Source organism: Zonotrichia leucophrys, chromosome 3, assembly GCF_028769735.1.
Source record: "Zonotrichia leucophrys gambelii isolate GWCS_2022_RI chromosome 3, RI_Zleu_2.0, whole genome shotgun sequence".
Lineage (NCBI taxonomy): Eukaryota > Metazoa > Chordata > Aves > Passeriformes > Passerellidae > Zonotrichia > Zonotrichia leucophrys.
This window is the reverse complement of record NC_088172.1, coordinates 28,300,848-28,322,767: the sequence shown is the minus strand read 5'-3', so window position 1 is coordinate 28,322,767 and position 21,920 is coordinate 28,300,848. Positions and strand designations below refer to the sequence as shown.

The 21,920-nt window shown below is 44.0% G+C and overlaps 1 protein-coding gene across 4 annotated transcripts in view; it reads right to left on the bottom strand.

The window, feature by feature from the left end:
* Positions 1–3,197: 3,197 nt before the first annotated feature.
* HPCAL1 (hippocalcin like 1) overlaps positions 3,198–21,920 on the bottom strand; it is a 255,446-nt gene continuing 236,723 nt past the window's right edge. For all 4 annotated transcript variants that reach the window (XM_064707714.1, XM_064707715.1, XM_064707712.1 and 1 more), the window contains 3 exons: positions 8,657–9,059; positions 7,440–7,545; positions 3,198–4,403 (listed from right to left, as the gene is read on the bottom strand). In XM_064707714.1, coding sequence (XP_064563784.1) covers positions 4,306–4,403; positions 7,440–7,545; positions 8,657–9,034 — 582 coding nt within the window. In that variant the 5' untranslated portion in view covers positions 9,035–9,059 and the 3' untranslated portion in view covers positions 3,198–4,305. The remainder of the gene's footprint in view (positions 4,404–7,439; positions 7,546–8,656; positions 9,060–21,920) is intronic.

The window sequence follows — 21,920 nt, the reverse complement described above, 5'->3', positions numbered from 1 at the left end:
TCTGGCAGTGGTTTCTGACTCGTGGCTGAAAGCCTGGGATTAACCTGACCCTCTGGTGATGCACTGGCTGCCCTTTGGGCACAGTGAATATGAGAGTGTTCAGAAGTGTGTCTGCATCCAAACCACCACACTGGATATGTGTAGGCACCAGGTAAGGTCTGCTTGCAGGCATGCTGCTCCCAGCGATGCAGGCATGTCTCCAAAGCTCCTACACAGAGATGCTCTGCTCTCCTCTCCCACCTTTTTCTTTTTCAATAAAGCATCTCTCCTCCCAAAAGAGATAACAGCAATTATCAGGTTCATCAGCACTGTATCTGCCCTGGTGCAGCACAGGGAGCTCAAAATGCCAGTCTGCCCACTGGACCATTAAAGTCGATGGCTGTTCCTAACCTTTAAATATGAATAGAGCCCTGCATAATGGATCGAGGACTATCCATGGAGACCATCTGCCCCGTGCTTGCAGAAATGTTCACGTTGTTCTTCACAGGAGTTTATTACTCAGAGGCTATAGCTAAAAATACATTGCAAAGGGCCAGATTTAAAAACAAAGGGCCAATTCAAACTTAGCAAGGGAGACACCCAAAACTGAACCCAAGCACCACTGCCAACCACGCTGGAGTTAGGCTGCAACCAGACAGACTTTATCCAAAAGGTAATGACATAATTCTGAATTAGCTTAACAAGACCTGCAATTCATACAGAAAAGCCTGAATTTATGTAGTAATTAGCCAGAGCTTTCAGAGTGTTCAATATCTCCATGGCAAGAAAATAATCACATAGGTTATTAAAGTGAGGTAAAAATGGACACAATTATGAGATTTTTTTTGTACTAAACTACTTTTACTAAGTTTGACTCAATTTTTGACTAAAAATACAATTCACAAAAACACTTAAACTACTTTACAAGTTGAAGTTTCCTATTAATCACCTGGACTTGATTTGCAAAATGTTTAACCCCTCTACACAACAGTCCCTCAATGAAAGACATTCCTGAGAGCCCAACAAGCAATAAAGCTCTCTTATCTTTTCATTGATTTCTTAGTTGGTTTTGAACTTTGCCTGTATCAACATGCAAATGACATCCTGGAGAAGGAGCCTGGAAATAGTTCTGAGTCCTTGTTAGCAGCCAGGAAAGCAGAGACATCCTCCAAGGAGCTGCTCAAGCACAGCCAAGATGAACAAAGTCACCCAGTGACTGTGCATGCACCTCAGCCTGTGAAGCAGGTCTGATTTTCAGAGACCTGCTTGGCAGCAGCAGATAAAACCCTTTCCAGTACGCAGTTGGCCTTTTAATGAAAAGGTCCCCCATATCAGAAGTCACCTTTGAAAAGCTCAGCCTGGTTGGGCTTCAGAGCATCTCTCATTTTCCCTGGGATGCCATGCATGTCTGTCTTTCCTGGGCATCTTCCTTCACCTCTTCCCAGAAGGCAAGCTGGGAGTATCTTACTCACATCACTTGTGCCAGTCCCAGTCTGAAATGAAATCATCTTGACCTGAAAAGAAGAAACTCCTTAAAAGTCATTAAAACAGTGAGAGATAACTGGAAAAACCCCCAAATCTGGGATTGGATAGTTTAAAGAGGCAAAGGGAAAGACAGAAGAAATTGGGTCCGATGAAGCAGGACACATTCCCAGTGTCTGCATAGGGCTGTGCAGGGGCTTGTCAGACTGTGGCGGGCAGGAAACTCCATCACGGATACCTTGGCAGAGAAAAAACTGTAACATCAAAGAAATGGGAACTTTCTAACCTCTAAAATTTAGGTTCTTTCAGTTTCTTTCTGCAAAAACAAGGTAAGCTCATTTATCAAAATAAGCTTCTGTAAGGAGATTTTTTTTTTTCTCCATATGAGAAGAGTTTGGGCTTTATTAAACAGCTACTTAAACTTGCTATTCACTACAGTCGGCAAAGGAAACCAGAAGAAGTGAGATTCCAGGAAAAGGCAGTAAAATTTCCACTTAGAGAAGCAAATGAAAAAGAGCTGCTGCATTTATGAATGCTGCAGCAAAACAGTTTTAAAATCTTTGGCACCCAAAATATCATGCAATGCTTGACTGATTATGCCTGACTAATTTTAAGAATGCAGAAACAAGATTCAAATGTTGTGGTCCACCTCAGAGGTACCATCCCAGGACAAGGTCAATGACATTTTTTCACACTCTCAGAAGAATTCAGAAATTATAAAGCCCAGTGGCCAGTTCACATCTAAACAGCTGCTTTTGGACCCAACCCATGCAAGAAGAGTCATTAGTGTAAGAACATCTGCAGCACATCTAACACCCCAGCATCTCCTGGCAGACAGACTGACAACATGAACACAAGCAGGCTGGAAACAGACGATCAGCTACTGTGGAATTAGATTTTTTTCAATAGTTGGGCTTTTTTGCTGGGCTCGCCCTGGGAAAGCAGGCAGGCTTCTGATTAGCATCCCTTTCAGGGCTGCCTCATCAGCAGGGTGTTGTGGTTGAAAGGACTGTTGGTTTAATTGATCAAATTTGAATTTCCAGGGGAAAAAGTGAACACACTCTCTTGCTGGCAGGACTGACACAAGTTTGTATTGTAGACCAAGTCTGATTATATGTATTTCCACTTGGATATTGCAAACATTTCTCTCTCTTTCTTTTAATAAAGTATTATCACGTACTAGAACATTCTAGTTCACCAGTACTAGAACATTCTACACAGCAAAAATCCCTTCCTTACATGCTCAACATTAACTTCAGGCCAAATAATTTTTTGATACTTTAGTTTGCAGAGAGGGCAGGCTTATGCAGCTACTGGCAGACCTGATGAATGTGGAGAAAATTGCTTCCCATGCTACCAATATCAAATGTTAATCCAGCAGGTAAGGTACCTGGTACCTGACAGGAACTTTATTTTAAAAAGCTGTGGCCACGGTAGCCCAGCCAGCAGGGCCAGCAGCTTTTCCTTCATTGTCTTGAGTTGCTCTGCATCCAGCAGGAACTGAGTTGTCACCTTTCTGCAATCTTTACCCTGGATTCAGCTGGGATGGAGCTGGATCCCACAGGCACTAAGACCACTGTGTTAACCCAGCCACAACAGCCAGCTCCCAAAACCCCAATGCATTTAAAGGCAATGTGTCTCAGACAAGACTGAGAGGTGTGCAGGGAGCCATCCTTGCCCTTCCCCAAATACCTAACACTAGGAACTTGGTTCATGGCTTAGATCAAGACAGGCAGTGACAAGAAAAGTAGTCTTTTATTTCAATTAATATTTCTTGGCATTAGGCAGATATTAAATAACACTGGAATGCACAAGACTATTAACATATCGACAGCAAAAGGGAGGAGGTGTAGCCAAGTTGAGAACAGCAGTGCCAGTCACGTCACCTCGGGGCACTCAAAAGCCATTTAACGCAGCAACCACCAGAAAGTAGGACTCCACTGAGAAATACAAAATGAGGATGAACTCCTTTCAGGCCTTTTGTTAATACAGTAATACCGGAATGACTGACAGTAAAAATGAACAAATATTTGCATTCAGGAATTAAACAGAGTGAAATATCCACAAACTGCTAGTCATGCATTTCTTTTGGAACAGCAATTTGCTAATGCATAAATATCACAAAAAAACAATCTCCAAGATCTGAATAAATCACAGACAACTAGAAGAAACAAAGCTTGAATTCTATTTTATGCCTTAAATAGATGACCTAAATATTTAAAATTTTACTTCACCATATATATATAATTTATATATATATTAAAAGAAAGTAAAGACCATTAGATAAGTGCAAGCAATTTTCCTCAAAAAGAAAACTGGAACCATGCCCAGGAAAGCTGCTTTTTTTTTTTCCTTTTTTTTTTTTTTTAAACTTTCCACTCCATTCAGTCCACTTTTTTTTTTTTTTCTTTTTTTTCCCCCCAACATAGTAATTTCTGAAGCAAAATAAATTATCTACCATCTGCTATTTTGGGTAAAAGTCCTACCTAGCATCTTCTCGGGAACTACGGGAACATCACCTTTCTCACGGACTAAGTGAAGTGGTATCTTGCCAGCCATTGAACTCTCTCGTAGCTGCATGTAAACAAACCTTTCGAATAATGTTTCAAATGTGCAGAGTGAATGGTAACGTTACGGGGAAGCAGAACCGGAGCTGCCGCAGGAGAACTGCACTGGTGTTAGTGGGGGAGCGAGGGCTGGTTCGCTCGGACACACGCGCACACACACAATCTGGCAACGGGGTCTTATCCGCGAAGTGTGGAGGGATGGTTGAGAAGGCATCCGTTTGCGAGCAAAGCTTGAAGGACACAAGCCGAGGTTCTCTGAGCACACTGTCCGCTTTCATCAGAACTGGCTCGCGCTACTGGGGTCGCACTGTAACAACCGCACGATGGAGGGATCGCTCTTGGCACCTTTGATGAACTCTTCCAGCGACAGTTTACCTGACAGGGAGGACAACCAAAATGGAAATTGTTTTTTAAGAGTCAGTTGTTCCTGTCACCATTGCTGTAGCAGAGAATCCCTCCTCACCGAGGCAATGTAACATCTATCTAATCTATTGCAAAGGCATCGAGGGGAATTTAGCGCAATGCACAGCAGCTAAATCCTACTCAAGCCTTTAAGCCCAAATGCATTTTTCTTCTGCAAAACAACCCAGCATAATAATTGCTATTTCTTTGTTTAAAAAGACAGTCCCAAAACTAAAAACAACCGTTCCAATAACATTTGGCAGCTTTTTGCTCAGAGCCAGACTATATGAATAACATGACACATGAATACAAGGTATGGTACCTGAACACATGTATGCTTTGAAATGATGCTTTTATTATTAACACTTGAAACCTAAATATTCCAAATATCCCCACTTTGTCCTCTTGTTTCTTGTGACATGTGGGGCTGAGCAGTCATGGCTTCTCTGGCATCTACAAGGTTGGATCGGGGTTTGAGCAACCTGATCTAGTTCAAGATGTCCCTGCTCATTGCAGGGGTGTTGGGCTACATGACCTTCAAAGGCCCCTTCCAACTCAAATTATTCCATGATTCCATGACTTGCTGCGCCCTACTGGGTGTACAGGAATAGGATGGTTTTGTTTTTTCTTTTTTTACAAGCAAAGTCAGCCCTGGGGCACACCTACTGCTATGTGTTGCTCCTGAGCATTTCTGTTTTATACATCTTTAATTTAGGACAGAGGAATTGACTTGGAGGGACCTTGTAACAATCTGAGGTGCTGAAAATTGATCTCTGAAGGAGCAACCACCCCAGCATCCCCTGGCACCAACAGTCCCATGGAATGTCATGGTACAGCAAGGAGGAAATATTCTATCTGATCCTTCAGACCTCATGGTGGGGTGACCCAGCCCCCTGGCAGGTAGCTAGCATCAATACTCCCCTGCTCCAGCATTCAGAACCATGGCAGAAATAGGATGTGGCAACATCAATGAACAAAGAAATTTTCCCTATGAAAACGCAAGGCAACAAGCACCCTGCTGCACCCCAGACACCAGATTGATTACTAGACATGTCTAGATTATTAGACATGTCTAGTAATCTCCCATCTAGCTTGTGTACTCACCTACCCTACCCTCACACAACACCCCAGGGCTATCCTTACCCACCCCAAACTGCTATGCTCGAGACAGGACCCACGCACAAACATCTTGCACTTGGGAGCTGCCTGCTGCCACTTTTGGCCACATGCACCCAAAGAGAGAGAGGTACCAGCTCATTGTGCCAGTTTGCACCAGCCCCAGGATGCTACCAGCCTGTTGTGGAGATGGAAGAGGAATGACCCTGGTGGCCAGCACTGAAAACAGGTTGAACAGGGAGGAACTCCTCTCCCAAGTAATAAGCAATAGGGCAAGAGAAAATGGCCTCAAGTTGCACCAAGGAAGGTTTAGATTGGATATTAGGAAAAATTTCTTCCCCAAAAGGGTTGTCAAACATTGGAACAGACTGCCCTGGGCATTTAAAAGATGTGTAGATGTGGCACTTAGGGACATAGCTCCATGATTCCATGAATGAGCAAGCCTTCCTCTTAGAGAAATTACAGAAGCTCAAAAACCCGTGGCACACTAATTTCTGGCTTTTAAGCTAATGTTCCCAAACCAAGTGTTATTAACAAAAGCAGAGGTCTCCTAATTATCAGGATATTTACTGGTTTGCCCTTTGCCCTGTATTACTTAAAAGCAAAGCCCAACTCAAAATCTATTTGCAATGCCCAACAGCCAGATGGGAAAGAAACATTTTCAGCCACCAGACACACATGTGCAGATGTTATTCCTTGGTACTGCATGGATTGCAGGGCTGATATTTTACTGGGAATAGGATGATTTTATTTCAGCAACAAAGTGCAACAGATGGAGGATGCATGGATATGGCAGATTTTGGGACCACTACTCTGTTACACATCTGCATGCATTGCTACTTTCTGCAGACCAAAAATATTTTAATCATGTTATTTTAGGGCCCTCCACATGTTAAGCCAGGGGATGAAGTGCTAGTTTTGATTAAGTCAAAGGTAAAATACTTGAGGACTTCAGCAAGGCCAGGAATTTGCCCTGGGGACTGCAGTAGCAGACACCAAAATGCAGCCATAAAATCCTCTTAAATCAGACCCTTTATGTACATAAAATTGTATTTTTTCAAGTCTCCATATCTCAGTGCTACAATCAAGTTTTTGCTCTCACTGAGCACATCAATGGGACACAGTTCCTGACTGATGTGGGCAGCTGCCACCTCAGCCTCTGACAGGGTAATTCCCAGGCAAAAGCTCCACCTCAACAGGGAATAAAGGAAACATGTCATCAGGCTGATGAAAAAAGGAAATTGATCATTTTTTGCTTGTATTCTTCAAACCCAAGGAAATGAGCCAGCACAGGTGGAGGGGTTATGATGTGTGCACTGTCAGATAATTGATCAAGGAGCTCCACAACCTGGCTTGGGAGCTGCTACAACTCCCTGATGCTCATAGTGCAACAGAGGTGTGTGACCATGTGTTTATACATGCCATAAACACACACAGAAAATAAGTGTTATGGATCTGGGGAATTTTTGCTTTCAGGTGCCCTGCCACATTCAGGACTCATGGATACAGATGACAAACCCAGGAGTGCAACCCTATCAAGGGCAGTGGGAACAAAATCTTGTGCCAAGTTTGTGCTATGTCCGGAGAAAACAACCCAAAGACATGGGGATTTCAGAGGAGCCTTTGCAGAAGGGAATTAACCCATGAAATGCCAGGGAAGGACTGCTCCCCTATCAGCCCCCCAGCAGGAGAATTCACCCTCTGTTCACTGCTCACTTATTCATCCTATTTATCATGACCAGAGATGCTCAACAAGGTGAGGCAGAGGCCAGAGGCACCAGTGGGGACATTCCTACCCTTTCTTCCCTCTCCCAAAATTCTGCCATCTACCACGGCTGGGCTAGAAAACCTCTATTTCCAGAGCTTAGGAAGGGGTGCCAGTGGCAATCCTACCGTCATTGTTTGTGTCCATCTGTCTGAAGATCTTGTCTGTTCGCTTCTCGGGAGTGGATTCATCCTCTGGCATTTTCATTACTGATGAAACCATTTTGTAAATTGCCTGAGTATTAAAAAAAAGTTTAAAAAAAGAGATATAAGAAAAACATAACCCAAATGATAAAGCATGGGACAGAGGAAAAGAATTTAAGCCTGTAGCAACAAAAAAAGACAGCTGACCTTGGCAGGCAGCTGCAGGACTTTATAAACCAAAATGAATGGGAATTTCTGACTGCAGCTTTTTCTTTTTTTTCTTTCCTGTATTCATTTGTGCTTCAAAAGAAGAGCTGGGTCAGTTTAACTGAAAGCCAGAGTCTAGATTAATGTATGAGCAGGACTGAGCTGAAATAGAGGAGACAATGGTGCAGCAGGGCTAAGCCAGTGCCTCTTTCCTGCCTCTCACCCTCCACCCAGTTCTATGTATGCATGTGGGGTGCTACATGGATTATGGCGAATATGAATACACAGCAATAGGCGTAGTTTGCCTTTGGGGATGGGTAAGGAAATGCTTCTTCTGACTTACAAGAACACGAATAATGAGAAGACCTCTTTAGAGTGTCTGCAGTCCTAGACTTCCACCTAAATTATCCCACCCCAGCCATGAGGACCAGTGTCAGGGCAGTGGCTGATGCATGACTCCCTTGCACTGCACAGGACACACATCTCAGCTGCACAGCGGGTGACAAGCAGCCAGTGCCGAGGCCAAACCCCTGCCAGCATGTGGGGTAGGGACACAGGGGACTGTGCTGCCTGCCCCCACTACAGCCTGTGGTATACAGGTCCTCTGCCTTTGGGACACAAAGGCATGCTACAGCCTTTCATCCAGAGTTCACATTCCACATTTGAAGATTCAAAGCATTAACTCTGAGATTAATCAAGTCAACAGAATTTGCATTTAGGGTTTTTGATCCTGTGAACATCACACTAAGAAACTCCCAAGAGAGCTGCAGAATTTTGGCCGCAGGCCAGCTCACAAGTGCCCTGTTCATATCTCAGGCCTTTCCTCATCTGCATCTTGTAGGTCCCATCATGGGTCCTACAAAACCATGGGCTCAGGAGCCTCCCTGGGGCAGGAGTGACCCAGCTCAGCCCATCCGTCATCTCCAGCTCCAGCTGTCTCATGGTGAAGAGGTTACATCACCACAAAGAAGATGTCCAACAGAGATAATGCTCACCTGCACTATTTCTAGCATTTCCCCACGGCTGATGTACCCGTTGCCATCCAGGTCGTACATACTGAACGCCCACTTCAGCTTCTGCTCCAGCTTGCCCCGGGAGGTGACGCTCAGGGCGATGATGAATTCCCTGAAGTCGATCGTCCCGTCGCCATTAGTGTCAAAGGTGCGGAAGACGTGCTCCGCAAACTTCGACGCGTCGCCGTAGGGAAAAAAATTTGCATATATTTTTTTAAACTCTTCTACAGTCAAATGGCCCGTGGGGCAATCTTTTAGGAAGCCCTTGTACCACTCCTGTAGCTCGTGGTCTGTGAACTCGGTGTTCTCACGCAGGTCCTGGAGCACCTCGGGGCGCAGCTTGCTGTTCTGCTTCCCCATCCTCTTCTGGGTCTGGGTTCAGCAGCTGCAAAGCAAGAGAAAATCTGCCTGAGCTCCAGCCACACTAGGCAGAGGGGGCTGGGGAGAGGTAGAACCCTGCTAGAAACAGAGGGTCCCCCTGGGGCAAGGGGGAAAGAGGAGAAAAAGGATGCTATAAATCACCAGGAAAAGACCTCATTTAATTTGGCTTCCTTTCCTCTCCTCTAGGCTCTCTCAGTGACTAATATGCTGTGGAGGGGAAGGTAGCTCAGGAGGAAGTATTTCGGAAATATTCGTTCTTCTTATTAATCCTTATTATGTGGCAAATAATAAAGCTCAGTATTTTAGTTCTGTGCTGCAGTCCCACTCCTCCATCACACGGCTTGCAATGCCCAGCTCTGGATTCCTACACAGGCTGATCTGCTGCCATGACTGAGTGGGAGCGGGCAGGGACAGCAGCAGTGATGAAATACAAATCCATCTATTCAAAAGTGAAAGTAAATGCAGCTGAACAAGAAGCAAGAAGGGCAGGTGGCTCCGTGCCTGTCATGTTTGCATTGTCCAGATGCTCTTTGAAACCCTTTGGCTTATCCAGCTTTTCCTCCCTCCCTGCATCCCTTGCCCCACAGCAGTGGGAGCTTGGTCCTGTATGGTGGGGCTTGGTTGGTGCTCCTTGTGGCACCTGAGGGTCACTGGAGGGTGCAGCAAGGGTAAGCTCAGCACAGCCCATGCTCAACAGCAGCACCTCAAAAGGCTTCTCCCTCTTTTTCTCAGCCATGAAGGCAGCATGAGCAGATGGATCACTGCTACAGCAGCACCAGCACAAGGGATTTCATCCTTTCCAGCCCTCCCAGAGAACCAGAGAATAAGGCTTTTTAAAGCAAAATGTTTGGTAAAGCAATTCTTTTCATGTTTACTTGGGTTTATACTTTTAGAGAAGCTTATTCAGTAGGTTCAATATTCCTTCACCAGGGCCAAAACACATTTAAATCCAGGATTTCATCAGGATATCAGGAGAGGGCTGGGTCTGTCCTCTCTCTTGACAATGTCCGTGTTGTGCCACATAAGGTGAGACTGCCTGGCAATAGGAGAGCTATTTCAGCAAAATGAAAGATGGTCAATCTGCACTTAGGCAACAACAGCAAATAAACAAATCCTTGATAATTTCTTACTTTTATTCCTTGCATTCTTTCATGGCTACCTAGGAATATCAAACTGGGCTGCCGAGCTAGAGGTTGAGTTGCATGTCCTTCCTCATATTCCAGAAGTTTATTCACAAGTGTGCACAAACCCCTGTGACTGGTTTGCATAAATGATGTTTCTCTGCACAGACTGTTGTGCCTGTTGGGTTTGCTCAGAGCCAATGCAGAAGACAGGTTAGTAATAGGCCAACACTGCAGACTACCTGGAAACTGCAAGAGCTGAGCTGCAAAGCATGCAGAAACCAGGAAAAACAGGGGCTAAGCACTTCCCAGAGAGTAAAAATTCCAAGCATGCATAAGAACCCAAAAAAATTTAAAATGCTAAAGGTCAGCAAAAAATAAGCTGCTCTACAGCAGAATGTAAGCTTATTTTATTTGTATTCCATTTAGTCTGTGCACTGCCTCAGCAATGTAAAAAATCCACATCCTGCTCTGTGGCTTAATGCTCAGAAACAAACAGCTGCTCGTTAGTTCCGTGCATTAACGGACAACTGTGTTATCATTAGCACTTCTGTTTTCCAGAAAAGCTGCCAATACTTCAACTCCAAAGCTTTATTTTTGTCCATTATATTGCAGAGTTTTCTCCACATACCTGACATGCCTCTGCTTGCTCCCAGAATGAAGGGATGTTACAGCTCCTGGTCCCTGCCAGCATCACCCTAGGAGAGCATCAGGCTGCCCTCCAGTTAAACCACTAACTCTCAGCTACTGCCACTGCCTTTCCATCTTCCAATCTTCTCTGCCCCAGATAGTAATCCTTGCAGTGCCGAGGGCAGAAAACACAATATTCCAGTCTGCTGAAGTCAAATTGCAGAAAAGAGCAGCTTGGAGCAAATAATGGATCAGATGTGATCCATTTTTTTAAAGAGCAGAAATTTTAATAGTATGTTCCTCTCCTAGAGTGAGGAGGTGTCTGCAGTTTCCAGCCTTCAGTGAGCCCCTCCACTTCATGATTCCCAGATGCTTTGTAACAAGTAGTGTCTGGAAAAGCACTCCCTGCCTCACCAAGAAGTGCCTCAGAATTCCCTGGGAGAGGGGCAGGAGGAACAGCAGAGCCCACTTAACACATAAGCAGAAATTGCCTCAGCTTTATTGACTCTCAGGGTTAAGGACGGCAAAACTTTCAACTGGTAGTTAAAAGAGGTTTGTAAAGGTTTAATATAATTTCTCCCTATTGCTGTAGTATCTTTATCATTCCTGTTCCCTTGAAAAATAGACACCCCTAAACAACAGAGAGGTAGGGTAATCATTCTAGACTATTTCTCCTAGTGGTAGATACATCTTGTTATTTGAAGAGATGCTCATTAAATATCAGCTTCAAAAGCTTTATATTCAAGCAATCTTTGCATTCAAAAGATTACAGGCCCTTTCAACCCTTCCTCCTCTTTCACATCACTTGATATCAGAAGATGTGCAATGCTCTGAACACAACCTTTTTTTGCATATGAGCTTTCTGAAAGGCTTCATAACGTGTTCAGCCCAAATGCAATCCTGCAGTTGTAACCAATTTCACGTGAATAATTAAATAACCAACATTAACATTAATTTATTAAAGCCCATCTAAAAAAACCAGCTTTGATTTAAATTGTGTTGCAGGTAGCTCCTTCAAAATGAAATGCCTAAATATCTCATTAATCATGACAGCAACCCCTGCTGCTGGCATCCAACTGACATTTCATTCGATTGCTATAAAATGCTTTCATCAAATCACTTTCCAGAGGCTCAGCAGCTGATTTAGCCACAAGACCACTCAGAGGATGGCTGCTAATGGAAATCACAGGGAGCAGGGCTGGGATGCTCTGGTCAGTCCTGCGATTAGGGCTGTGTTTTGTTGCTTTTTAAACGAGCCTTTACCAGCTGAATTGTTGCAGTGGGTGTAGAAAGCAAAGCAGAAGAGACATCCTTGCACCCAATATTGCCCTGGGCAGTTAACAGAGACCTAACTCCATCATGGCTTGCCTTTCCCTCAATTCCCATCACACCAGGGTGAAATCCAGGGAAGAGATATCACATACACTGCAGCAAGGTCTGTCCCTGCTTTCCTTGATGAGCAAAAGCCCTCAGAGCATCTGGCACTATCACAGCAGTAAGAAAAACAATCCAAGGAATGCCCTTGAGGTGATCAGACAAGGAGCATCTTGGTTGTCTAAATGCAGAGCTGAGGCCTTAGCAAGTCAATCACTGCGCGTGAAAGAGACCCCGGGCCATGTAAGGCTTAAACATGGGGAAATGCAGATGCACTTTTGTTCCAGTTTCATACCAAAATTTTTGTTAAAATTATGTGGTACCTGTTCTAATTCTAATTAATTCTAGCCGGGCCCAAAACCAAGCTGCCAGAGAACTCCCACCTGAATGTAACCTCTGTCCTTCTAGGCTTACAAAAAATCAGTAATAATCTCATAGCAAAAGCCTAATAATGAGCAAAAAGGTCTTTTACTGAGGCCAAGACACACACTGGTGTCCTGGTTTCAGCTGGGGCACTGTTCATTTTCTTCCTAGCAGCTGGCACAGGGCTGTGTTTTGGATTTGAAAATGAAAATAATGTTGATAGTACACTGAAGTTTTAGTTGTTGCTGAGCTGTGCTCACCCCAAATCAAAGACTTTTGCAGTTTCCTGTGCTCTGCCAGTGAGAAGGTGCACAGGAAATTTGGAGGGAGCACAGCCAGGACAGGTGCCCTGAACTGAACAAGGGGATATCACTCCATGCTGTCATGGTCAGAATATAACTTGGGGGATTTGTCAGGGCAGGGGGCTGATCACTGCTCAGGGATGCACTGGGCAGCAGCTGATGAGCAATTGTACTGTGCATCCCTTGTTTCTCATGATGTTACCTCTCTCTCTCTTTTTATTATCTCCCTTTTCACTACAATTGTTATCATCATTATTATAATAATACTTCCTTTTATTTCAGTTATTAAACTGTTTTTATCTCAACCAACAGATTTACCTTTCCCCCCCAATTCTCATCCTCGTCCCACTGCGGGCTGGGGTTAAACCACAACATAGGGCTGTACAGCACTGGGTGAGTAACTGTAGCAAAGTCTGAAACAGCTAAAGTAGCAATTCTGTGTTTTTACCAACAGATGGACCGGCTGTCAGCTTCCCCACACTAAAGTACTTGAAATACTTGTCACAAAGCTCAGTGCATCCCACTTTCACAAGAGCTCTCTGTCAACCACCAGTCACAGCCGGTAGAAGTGTGTTTTGACCATGTAACCCAGAAAGCCAGAGACCAAACCAGCTTTTTACTGCAAAGCTTGTGAAAGCAAAACTGCCTTGAAATGAGCTCATCATGGGATCCTCTCAGTGAATCAGTTACAGCTGCAAAAGGAGGAATAACTCCTTAGAGAAGTATTTCCTTGTGCAAACCCCCTTGGATGCTAATTTAGTGCTAATAAAAAGAGGAAAATTGATGAAATGCCTGTCTATAGGACAGAGGTGCTTTCCAGCTGAGAAAGGCAGTGCACAGAGAAACAGAACAAATACTCTTCATATTATGTGAGCTATCTGCTTTGCAGGGGGGAAGTGTAGCACCATTTCTCTTGCGGTGCTCACTTATAAAGCAGAATAAGTGTGTCAAATCTGTTACAGTCATGAAGCTGCTCCATGACTGCAGGAGCCCAAAGAAAATGAACAGCATAAGCCAGGCAGCAAACATTGCTCTGGGTTGGTCTGAAATGCAAGAACCATTTAAACAGAGGTGGAATATTTTTTTATTAAAATACCTAAAGCATCAGACTTGTCACTGAGGCTCTATCTTTAAAAGTTTGATCCTTGTATTAAAAAAACAAAAACAAAACAAAAAACCAACAACAAAAAACTCCCAAACAAATAAACAAACAAAACCCCAAACAAAAGCTCCACAAACAAACAACAAAACAAACCAACCAAACAACACACCACAAAAAACTCCGCACAGGTAGTCCAAAGGCAAGGCTGAGGCACTGAAGATGTGTGCTGGCACAGTTCAGGAGCACGCCCTCGAGAGAACATTTCCTGCACGGGCAGCAGCAGCTCTCACCAGCTCAGCCACACACAGAGGTGCTCAGGAAGCCTCCAGCTCCCGCGGGCCAAGCTCTAAGAGGGAGATGGGCTCCCACACACCCCAGCTAGTGATGGTAGGTAAAAAATGATCATGCAGCAACAGGCTGCAAAACAGGATTATAACAACATCCTCTGGACCGTGCTTTGCCGAGGGCTGCTCAGGGGTTCTGATCTGAGCTGGGGATGGGGGGAAATGCGCAGTTACATGGGCTGGGACAGATAATGAACTCCAGAGTGAAGAGCAGATTTTGTTACATGTTTTAATGTCAGTATCCTAAGCAACGAGCGTTGCAACAGACAAGGCACAGGATATACAAACACGTTGCTATAGATATCTGGTCCTGCCTGGTAAACTCGTGTGAACTTCTTTCCTGCCCTGCGGCAAAAGCTGACACCCACATAGCAGCCACTGCTGCACCTGTCGCATTTTCCCAGGCTGCAGACACCGGCCCAAAAGTAACACCTTTGGATAAAGTCTGAATTGCAAAAAGGAGTATCTTCACCTCTTGAAAAGCTAATAATTTAGCAGTGAGATAAAAGAAACACCTTAATCAATAATGCTGCAAAAAATTCAAAGCCTGCAGGGTTTGAGATGCAAAAGGCTCCTGCCAAGAGGGGCTGAAGCTGCTTCTGTTGCTGCCTTTGGGGAAACAGAAAGAAAAACGAAACCTGACAAGGGAAGAAAAGGCCAGCCTAAATAAATAAATGGTCTTTTTAAATTTTTCACTTTCAGTGACTAATTCTGCTTTTATTTATATAAGAAACATTGCTTATTTGCAACTTACTTTCAAGTTCAATCCTTTTCAGAAGTTTATTAAAAACAGTGGGTGAAGGGGAAGGACCACTCAGTGTACCACCCACATTTCGGTTTCAGAAAACTCAGTAACAATTCACATACACTCATTGAATGTCCTTCGAAAGGTAGAGTGGATTGGTAAAGAGACCTCGAGCCACCTCACTGTGTAAGTTTACCCATAAACACATACCCAGGAACTATATGGTCTTGAAAACCTGATTCCATGTCTGGGATGAAAATCTATTACAAAAATAACCACCTACCCCTCACTTTGCCAAAGAACAATATAATTACAAATTCTCCAACCCTGCAAACAGCTATGTGAGACAAAGGCTGGCATAGTCATTTCACAGAGTCAGCTGCAAAGGCTGAAACAGAATAAATTTGCTCCCATCTATTGAAGTCACTTTATTCAGGATTATATTCCTGATTTACAGGGAAAAATCAGTTAGTCACTGACATGGAGCATCAGTACATTAACCTGAGAACCATTTTACATTCGGATCACAAGTGTGTGGGGAAGAGGCACTTGCAGATCCCCGTGGCAGGATCTTCCCAGGTGCTGGAGTCACTGCAAAGAGCGTGGGGATGCTGACACCTGCTGCACCCATTGCTGCCCACTGTGCCCACCAGCACTGACCCCCACCAGCAGAGGAGAGTTTGCCATGGATCACAAACTACCCCCAAACATCCATGAGTTGTTGCTAGTGAGTAATAAACAAGACCCATGTTGGGACCAGAAACATGGCAATTCTTTGGGGAGCTCTCCATGATGTTCTCCATCTCAGGGAGGACAGCTTATTACTGTAAAGGGCAAATATTCCCAATGCAGTAAGAAAAGCACAGAAATATTTCAAGTAAATTAGGAAATTGGGTTAATTTGGGTGGGAACAATTTGGGCAGTAATGCAGCCTGTGATTGCAGACAGGAAAAGAAAATCATGAGTGGATTTTCCTCATCTCCTCCCTTTGTCCTTTCTTTTTAAACAAAACCAAGGGAGAAGCAGCCAGTCCTATTTTTTTCAGATGCTGTGCAAAGCTGGCAAGGCTTAAAAAAATTACAGTTTGTTTACACAATATTGCAGATCAAGGAAAACATGTCTGCACAATGTCTTAGTGCACAAGGTTTTTTCTGAGAAGGTTGGGTTGCATGAGGAAAAACCCACGTCATGTTCACTGAATATAGTATTGTAATACATAATTTTTAATAAAACTCATTGAGTGCTGGCCTGCAGGATAGGGGAAGGATCCTGATGGGAACTGGGAAATCAGAGAGAACACTTTTAGAAAAAGAGAAGAAAAGTGACAAAGATTAGCACAAGGCACTGTGTTGATAATATAATTAAAACCACAGAAGTAGCACAGTTGGGCTGTTTTGTCATTAGATTTTAGAAGCTTCCTATGATGCATTTATTTAATTGATGAAGGTAAATCACAGAAAAATTCTCTACAGAATAATCACAGCCCTGAGAGAAAGGAATCCAGATTAAATTTTAGAATAATTAGTCAAACTCTGGCAGTAAGAAGAGCCAGCCAATGGCACCTGAGCTAATTCCACAGCATCAGAGCCACTCCTGTGGAGAAGATGGAGAGTTTGGGGACAAGGACACTGGCTAACTAGACAATGACCGATGATACCCAGCCCTCAGGCATGGTCTGCAAGACCATCCTCACCGCTAATGATACCCAAATAAAAAAACAAGGAAAAGATCTGACATCCTTTCATTCCCCAGCCGCAGGTACTGCACTGAGATAGGGGGCTTGGAGGAATCAAGGGCATTTCAGGGTAGCTACTTTGAAAAAGAGCAGGGAAGAGAGTTGGGTTTGCTTCCAAAGAGTGAAAAGAAACGTTTTTATTTAACTAAAAAGCTTTCTTTAGCAGGTGTATCTTTAGTGAAAATGACGCCTTGAGAGGCTACCTAGAACAGAGGCTAGACAGTGTTAAAGGAATAAAGTAGGGATTCACTAAAAGGCCTTTGAAGGATACACCCTGGGCAGTACAAGTGCCCAGCTGAGGCTACACCCAAGATGGACTCCAAGTCACGAGTTTTTACACTTTTAAAAGTTTTGGTCCATTTACATATTGGGGTTAATTGTCCAGTTACAGCTTCAGGTTATGAAGTCCCATCCTCCCAGTTTGCTCTCCTCAATTTGCTGTTTTTACACTTTTTGGGCCTGAAGCTGCAACAGCGTCCTTGGTTCTTGGCTGGAAAAGGATTGTTTTGTCTGACTAAACTGTGAGGAGAACTTGCTAACACTTTATATGAAGTTCAGAGTTACACACTAATGCAGTACAGAATCTGGATAATATGAAAGCTAAAACTTAAGGCATCAAAAATATGCTACAAAATGTGGCTTTGGAGATATGCCAACCAGCTACCTCTAACAAAAATTCAACATTAACTAAAATTATTAAGATATACTGGCGGGGAAAAAAATCAACCAAAAGAGAAAGATTCTTTGTTACTAACATGTTCAACGTCTAAATTCACAGCTATGGCTAACAATTTTTACTACTAATACACAGGCTGGTTTTGTTCCAAAAATATGACATCTAATATATATGCACTCATTTTATTAATCAAGGTTTCTAAGGTACCTTTTTTTAAAAATTGATCATCACTTCAAAATAGCACAAAAGCCACTAGTTAAATTCCTTGTAAAAATACTAAAACAAAATTTTTCTCAAAACAGTATCTTATTTCCCCTTCAGTGGCAAATAATAGCAATCAAATTGCTTCACAGCTTTATTTTCCTGTTTGTTGAGTGAAAAAAACCACTGAAGTTTCAAATCTAATAGCAAACTTAGAGTTTAACTTTCCTGGATTTTTCTCCTTACAGAGATGTGAATTAAAAACTGAGAGTGAAATAACTACATGAGAACAGCACCCCACTCATAAGGAAGGAACCTGGTTCTGCTGGATGCAGCAATTCAAGGAGCAGAAGACCAAATCTGCTGGTAGGAATCAGCCTGAGCTCCAGAATATCTAAGGATATTACTCAAGTTGGTGCATGTGACTGTACCAATCTCACAGGGATTTTTCAAAATTAACTTTTAGAACCAGGGAGCCACAATTACAGTGACTACTATCTTGTGCAGGAAAGCCATGGACCCTGGATAAAGTGTCACACCAGGAACATGATGCAAGGTTTGTGTTCAGGTTATTATCAGGGCAGCCTTTGTGCCTTGAGAACACAATGGCAGGCACCTTGTGTTGGATTATAGCAACATTTATGGTGGGATGTGGACACCCAGCTGTCCTGCACTGTCCTGCTGTCCTCCCTGTATGGCAAGGACTGCCCATGCCAAGGCACACGCAGGCTGGTGGCTCCCCGTTTGCCCAAGGCAGTGCCTTGATGGTGTGAACTCCAGAGCAAATGATCACAGGGATGAGCATGGTGCTCCTGTGAGGTGGATCCCAAACACAATGGGCCCTTTTGAGCAGCAGTGATATGACAGATCATCTCTCTGGCCATGCATGATGCTCAGGGATGTAATAATACCTTCTCTCACCTCTCACTTCAGCTTCCATCATTAAAAATGGGAGAGGTATCTCCAGAAAACAGCAAACAATATGATTTTGTGACTAGTTCCTCTAAAATCCCTACTAAAATGGGCCCCATGCCTTCACTCAGCTGTCAGAGAGCACGGACTGGACTCTCCCAGCTGTCAATACCAAAGCAAGAGGAGGCTGGTGCAGCAGCATAGCAGGACACCTCCAGTCCCAGCCCACACATTTAGTAGCTGCAACTTCCATTAATCCTGAACACTCAAGAGTTTGATTTGCTCTTAAGTGCATTCACTATAAATTATGCAGAAGAACAATATGACTGTCTGTCTCCTAGAAAGGGAGTGCTCCATATCAGAGGAGAAAGAAGAGATACTGGTAATTTTAGGGGCACCAAGAACAGCCCTATGAAAATCCTTTCTGTCTTCTGGCATTTCTGTGTAGCGTTTATGTCCTGGGTTGACTATATGATGCTTTTATCCCCAATCGTCTCATTCTGTTTATGTTGAATAATAATAAGTTTTGTACCTTTAAGAGTGTTACAGAGAGTGAAGGGGGAGAGAGAAGAAGCGCGCAGTTTGTTTTCAGACACTGCACTCACTCCTCCACATTCCTGCTCCTGACTGTGTTGTCTGCGGACAGACAGCGGGACAGAGAGCTTTTTTTTTGCTTTTTAGTTAGTGTTAGCTAGCTGGGGGAAAAAAAGTTCCCTGGACTGTTTTTTTCCCTTTTCTTTGGACCTCTTGGAACTGCTCTGGACTGAACACCCAGGAGAGCACCGGCAGCTGCAGCTGTGGCCCACTGGGCCGGCCCTGGCCTGCGACAATTCCAGCACTGAGAGACTGATCAGAGACTGAGTGAGCTGCTGCTTGAACCCGGGGTTTTCTCAGTTTGTCATCTCTTTTAGAGTGGCAAGGGGTCTCATTGTTTTGATACTGTTTTGGTCTTATTGTTTAATAAACAGGGTTTTTTTTCCACCTTTCTCCAAGGAGGTATTTTTCTTTCCTCCCGGACCAGTTGGGGGGAGGGGCCGATTGGATCTGCTTTTCCCACCGGAGCTCCTTTGGGGGGATTCTTCCCCAAATTTCCTCTAAACCTGGACAGTTTAACACTACAATGCAAATCATCTTGGAAGCAAATCATGCAATGTGCACTCAAGACATCACTTTTCTCATTAACCTCCACCACAGGGCTCCATCCCCAGCAATACCCACACCAAAAGTGTTTTTCTGAGCACTGTGGGTGAGGGCTGCCTGAAGCTGAGCCTTTCTTAGCAGGCTGGCTAAGAAACAAATGGAAAATCAAATCATGCTGAATTTTATATTTATATCTAACTGATGCCAGTAGTGGCCAAATGGGTGTATTTTCTTCCCTAACTGGGTATAGTAACAGGAAGGAGATGTGATAGTTTTGAAGCAGGAAGCATCCCAACAGGCGTGGGATGAGAAGAGCTGACCTGCACCTGAGACCACATGTGGGACACATCCTGTCCCACCGCCTTGGTGCCGCATCGGTGAAGGTCTCCATTGCAAAAACAGGAAACCTGTCTTCTCTCAACACTGATGCTGAAGATGGACTTTCATGTTCACATGAGGAGAAGGGGATGAGGGAGAAAATCTGCTCCTGATGTCCCCTTAAAATTGCTCTCTCAGGTGGAAGGATCTTCATGAACTTCATTTTAGCAAATGCAAAAAAGTGCCTAATCCGTAAGGTTTTACCATATCAGGCCATGGACAGATAAGCTTTCCTGGGTATGGCCACAGCAGGTGGTCAGGATACTGATCTCAGCCATTTTGTAACATCTTAATTTATCACTCTGGTCTCTGAAAAGACCCTAAAATACACCTGGTATCAACTACTAGTCTGCTCCACTTCTAATGGGACTAAAAAAATCCTACTCAACCAAATTCTGCATCTTTTGCAAACCAAGATCCACACTAGGCTGATATTTTTGGTTTTTTTTTTTTTTTTGTTTCCCTTCACCAAGGGTAACATTATCTATTTTCCTGGAAGCCTTCAGCAACTTTTCTGCAGGAGGAGAAGGTATCCTGTGCAAGAAACCATGTCAACAAGATCTTTCCGTAAATGCAACGTTTGCGTAAGATCAACACAATAATTTATCATTTATTTTTTCCTCTTGAAAGGAACAGGAAAAAAGTGTTTAAAGGCTGTGGCAGTGGTTAAAAGGAGGGCTCTGCTGGTGGAGGATGGTGCAGGAATTGAAAGTTTCTGAAGTGATGCCTTCTCCTGGGGGGTGCACACACATCTTTCAGCACACAACAGCAAGGCCGTTTTCCTTTACCTTCAAGCCTGCTAACAGCTCTTTGTTGGCACTACATACATTAAAAAAGGGAAGGCCAGCAAATGTACCACCCTCAGGGTCAGAGGAGTCAGTTCTACAACTGATAGAGATGTTTGGACACTGGCATTGGGGGAGAGGTTCCTGCCAGAGGAGGATGAAGTTTTATTTGCTCAGCTGAAGCGAGTCTGGACTATGGAAGAACCAGGTAAATCCTCCAGCTGACACTCTCCCCTGGCTGAGCCTGTCATTCAGACTCTTTTTACTCCCCTGCAAACACAGGCATGATCCTGCTCCTGGACTTTTTTAAGATAAACAAGGCATAACAGAAATAACCCCACATTTCCCCACCCCTGCTTTGAAGAGAGTAAGCAGTAGTACATTAAAAGCATTTTAGGCTCTTGCTTTCTTGTGGCTAACGTTATTTTTTTAGCTTCTTGGCCCTCTGTTGCAGAGATCATGACTTGTCAGACTTATTTTGAGACCTCCTTTAAGTTTCACCACTAAAAGTCAGTGGCAAGAATCAAATAGCCTCCCAAAGGAAGGTCGACCCCCATATTTCCTCTGCAACCGACATTTCCAACTGCAGGAGGATGGTGGGGCAGAGTAGACAGATGGGCATTTATACATGCCATAGCTCAGGACAGAACGCTTCAGCATTTGGTGCCCAAACTCTGTTTTAGAAAAAGAGAGGAGCTGCAGCTAAGGATGACCCTGCTGAACAATAGCACACAGCTCTGGCTGCGTGCTGGGTTTTGGAGCGACTCCAAGCAGGGTGGGACTGTAAGAAAGTGGACAAAAGCTTTGGATAGAGATCTACAGGGAGGAAGCGCTTCCTACTTCCTTCACAGAAAGGACCAGGGCTTTAAATAAACCTCCTGAGCTCTGCTGAAAGAAAGTTCTGTCTGACTGGGACCCAGCTGAAGGCTGATGGGGCTCTCCTAGGGAACTCTGCTGCCTTGCTGCAGTTTCCAGCATGCTGGTGGGAAGTGGGGGAGGACTGCCCGCAACCCCATTGTGACTCGCATCAACTAGACAAAAAAGCCTGTAAAACCTC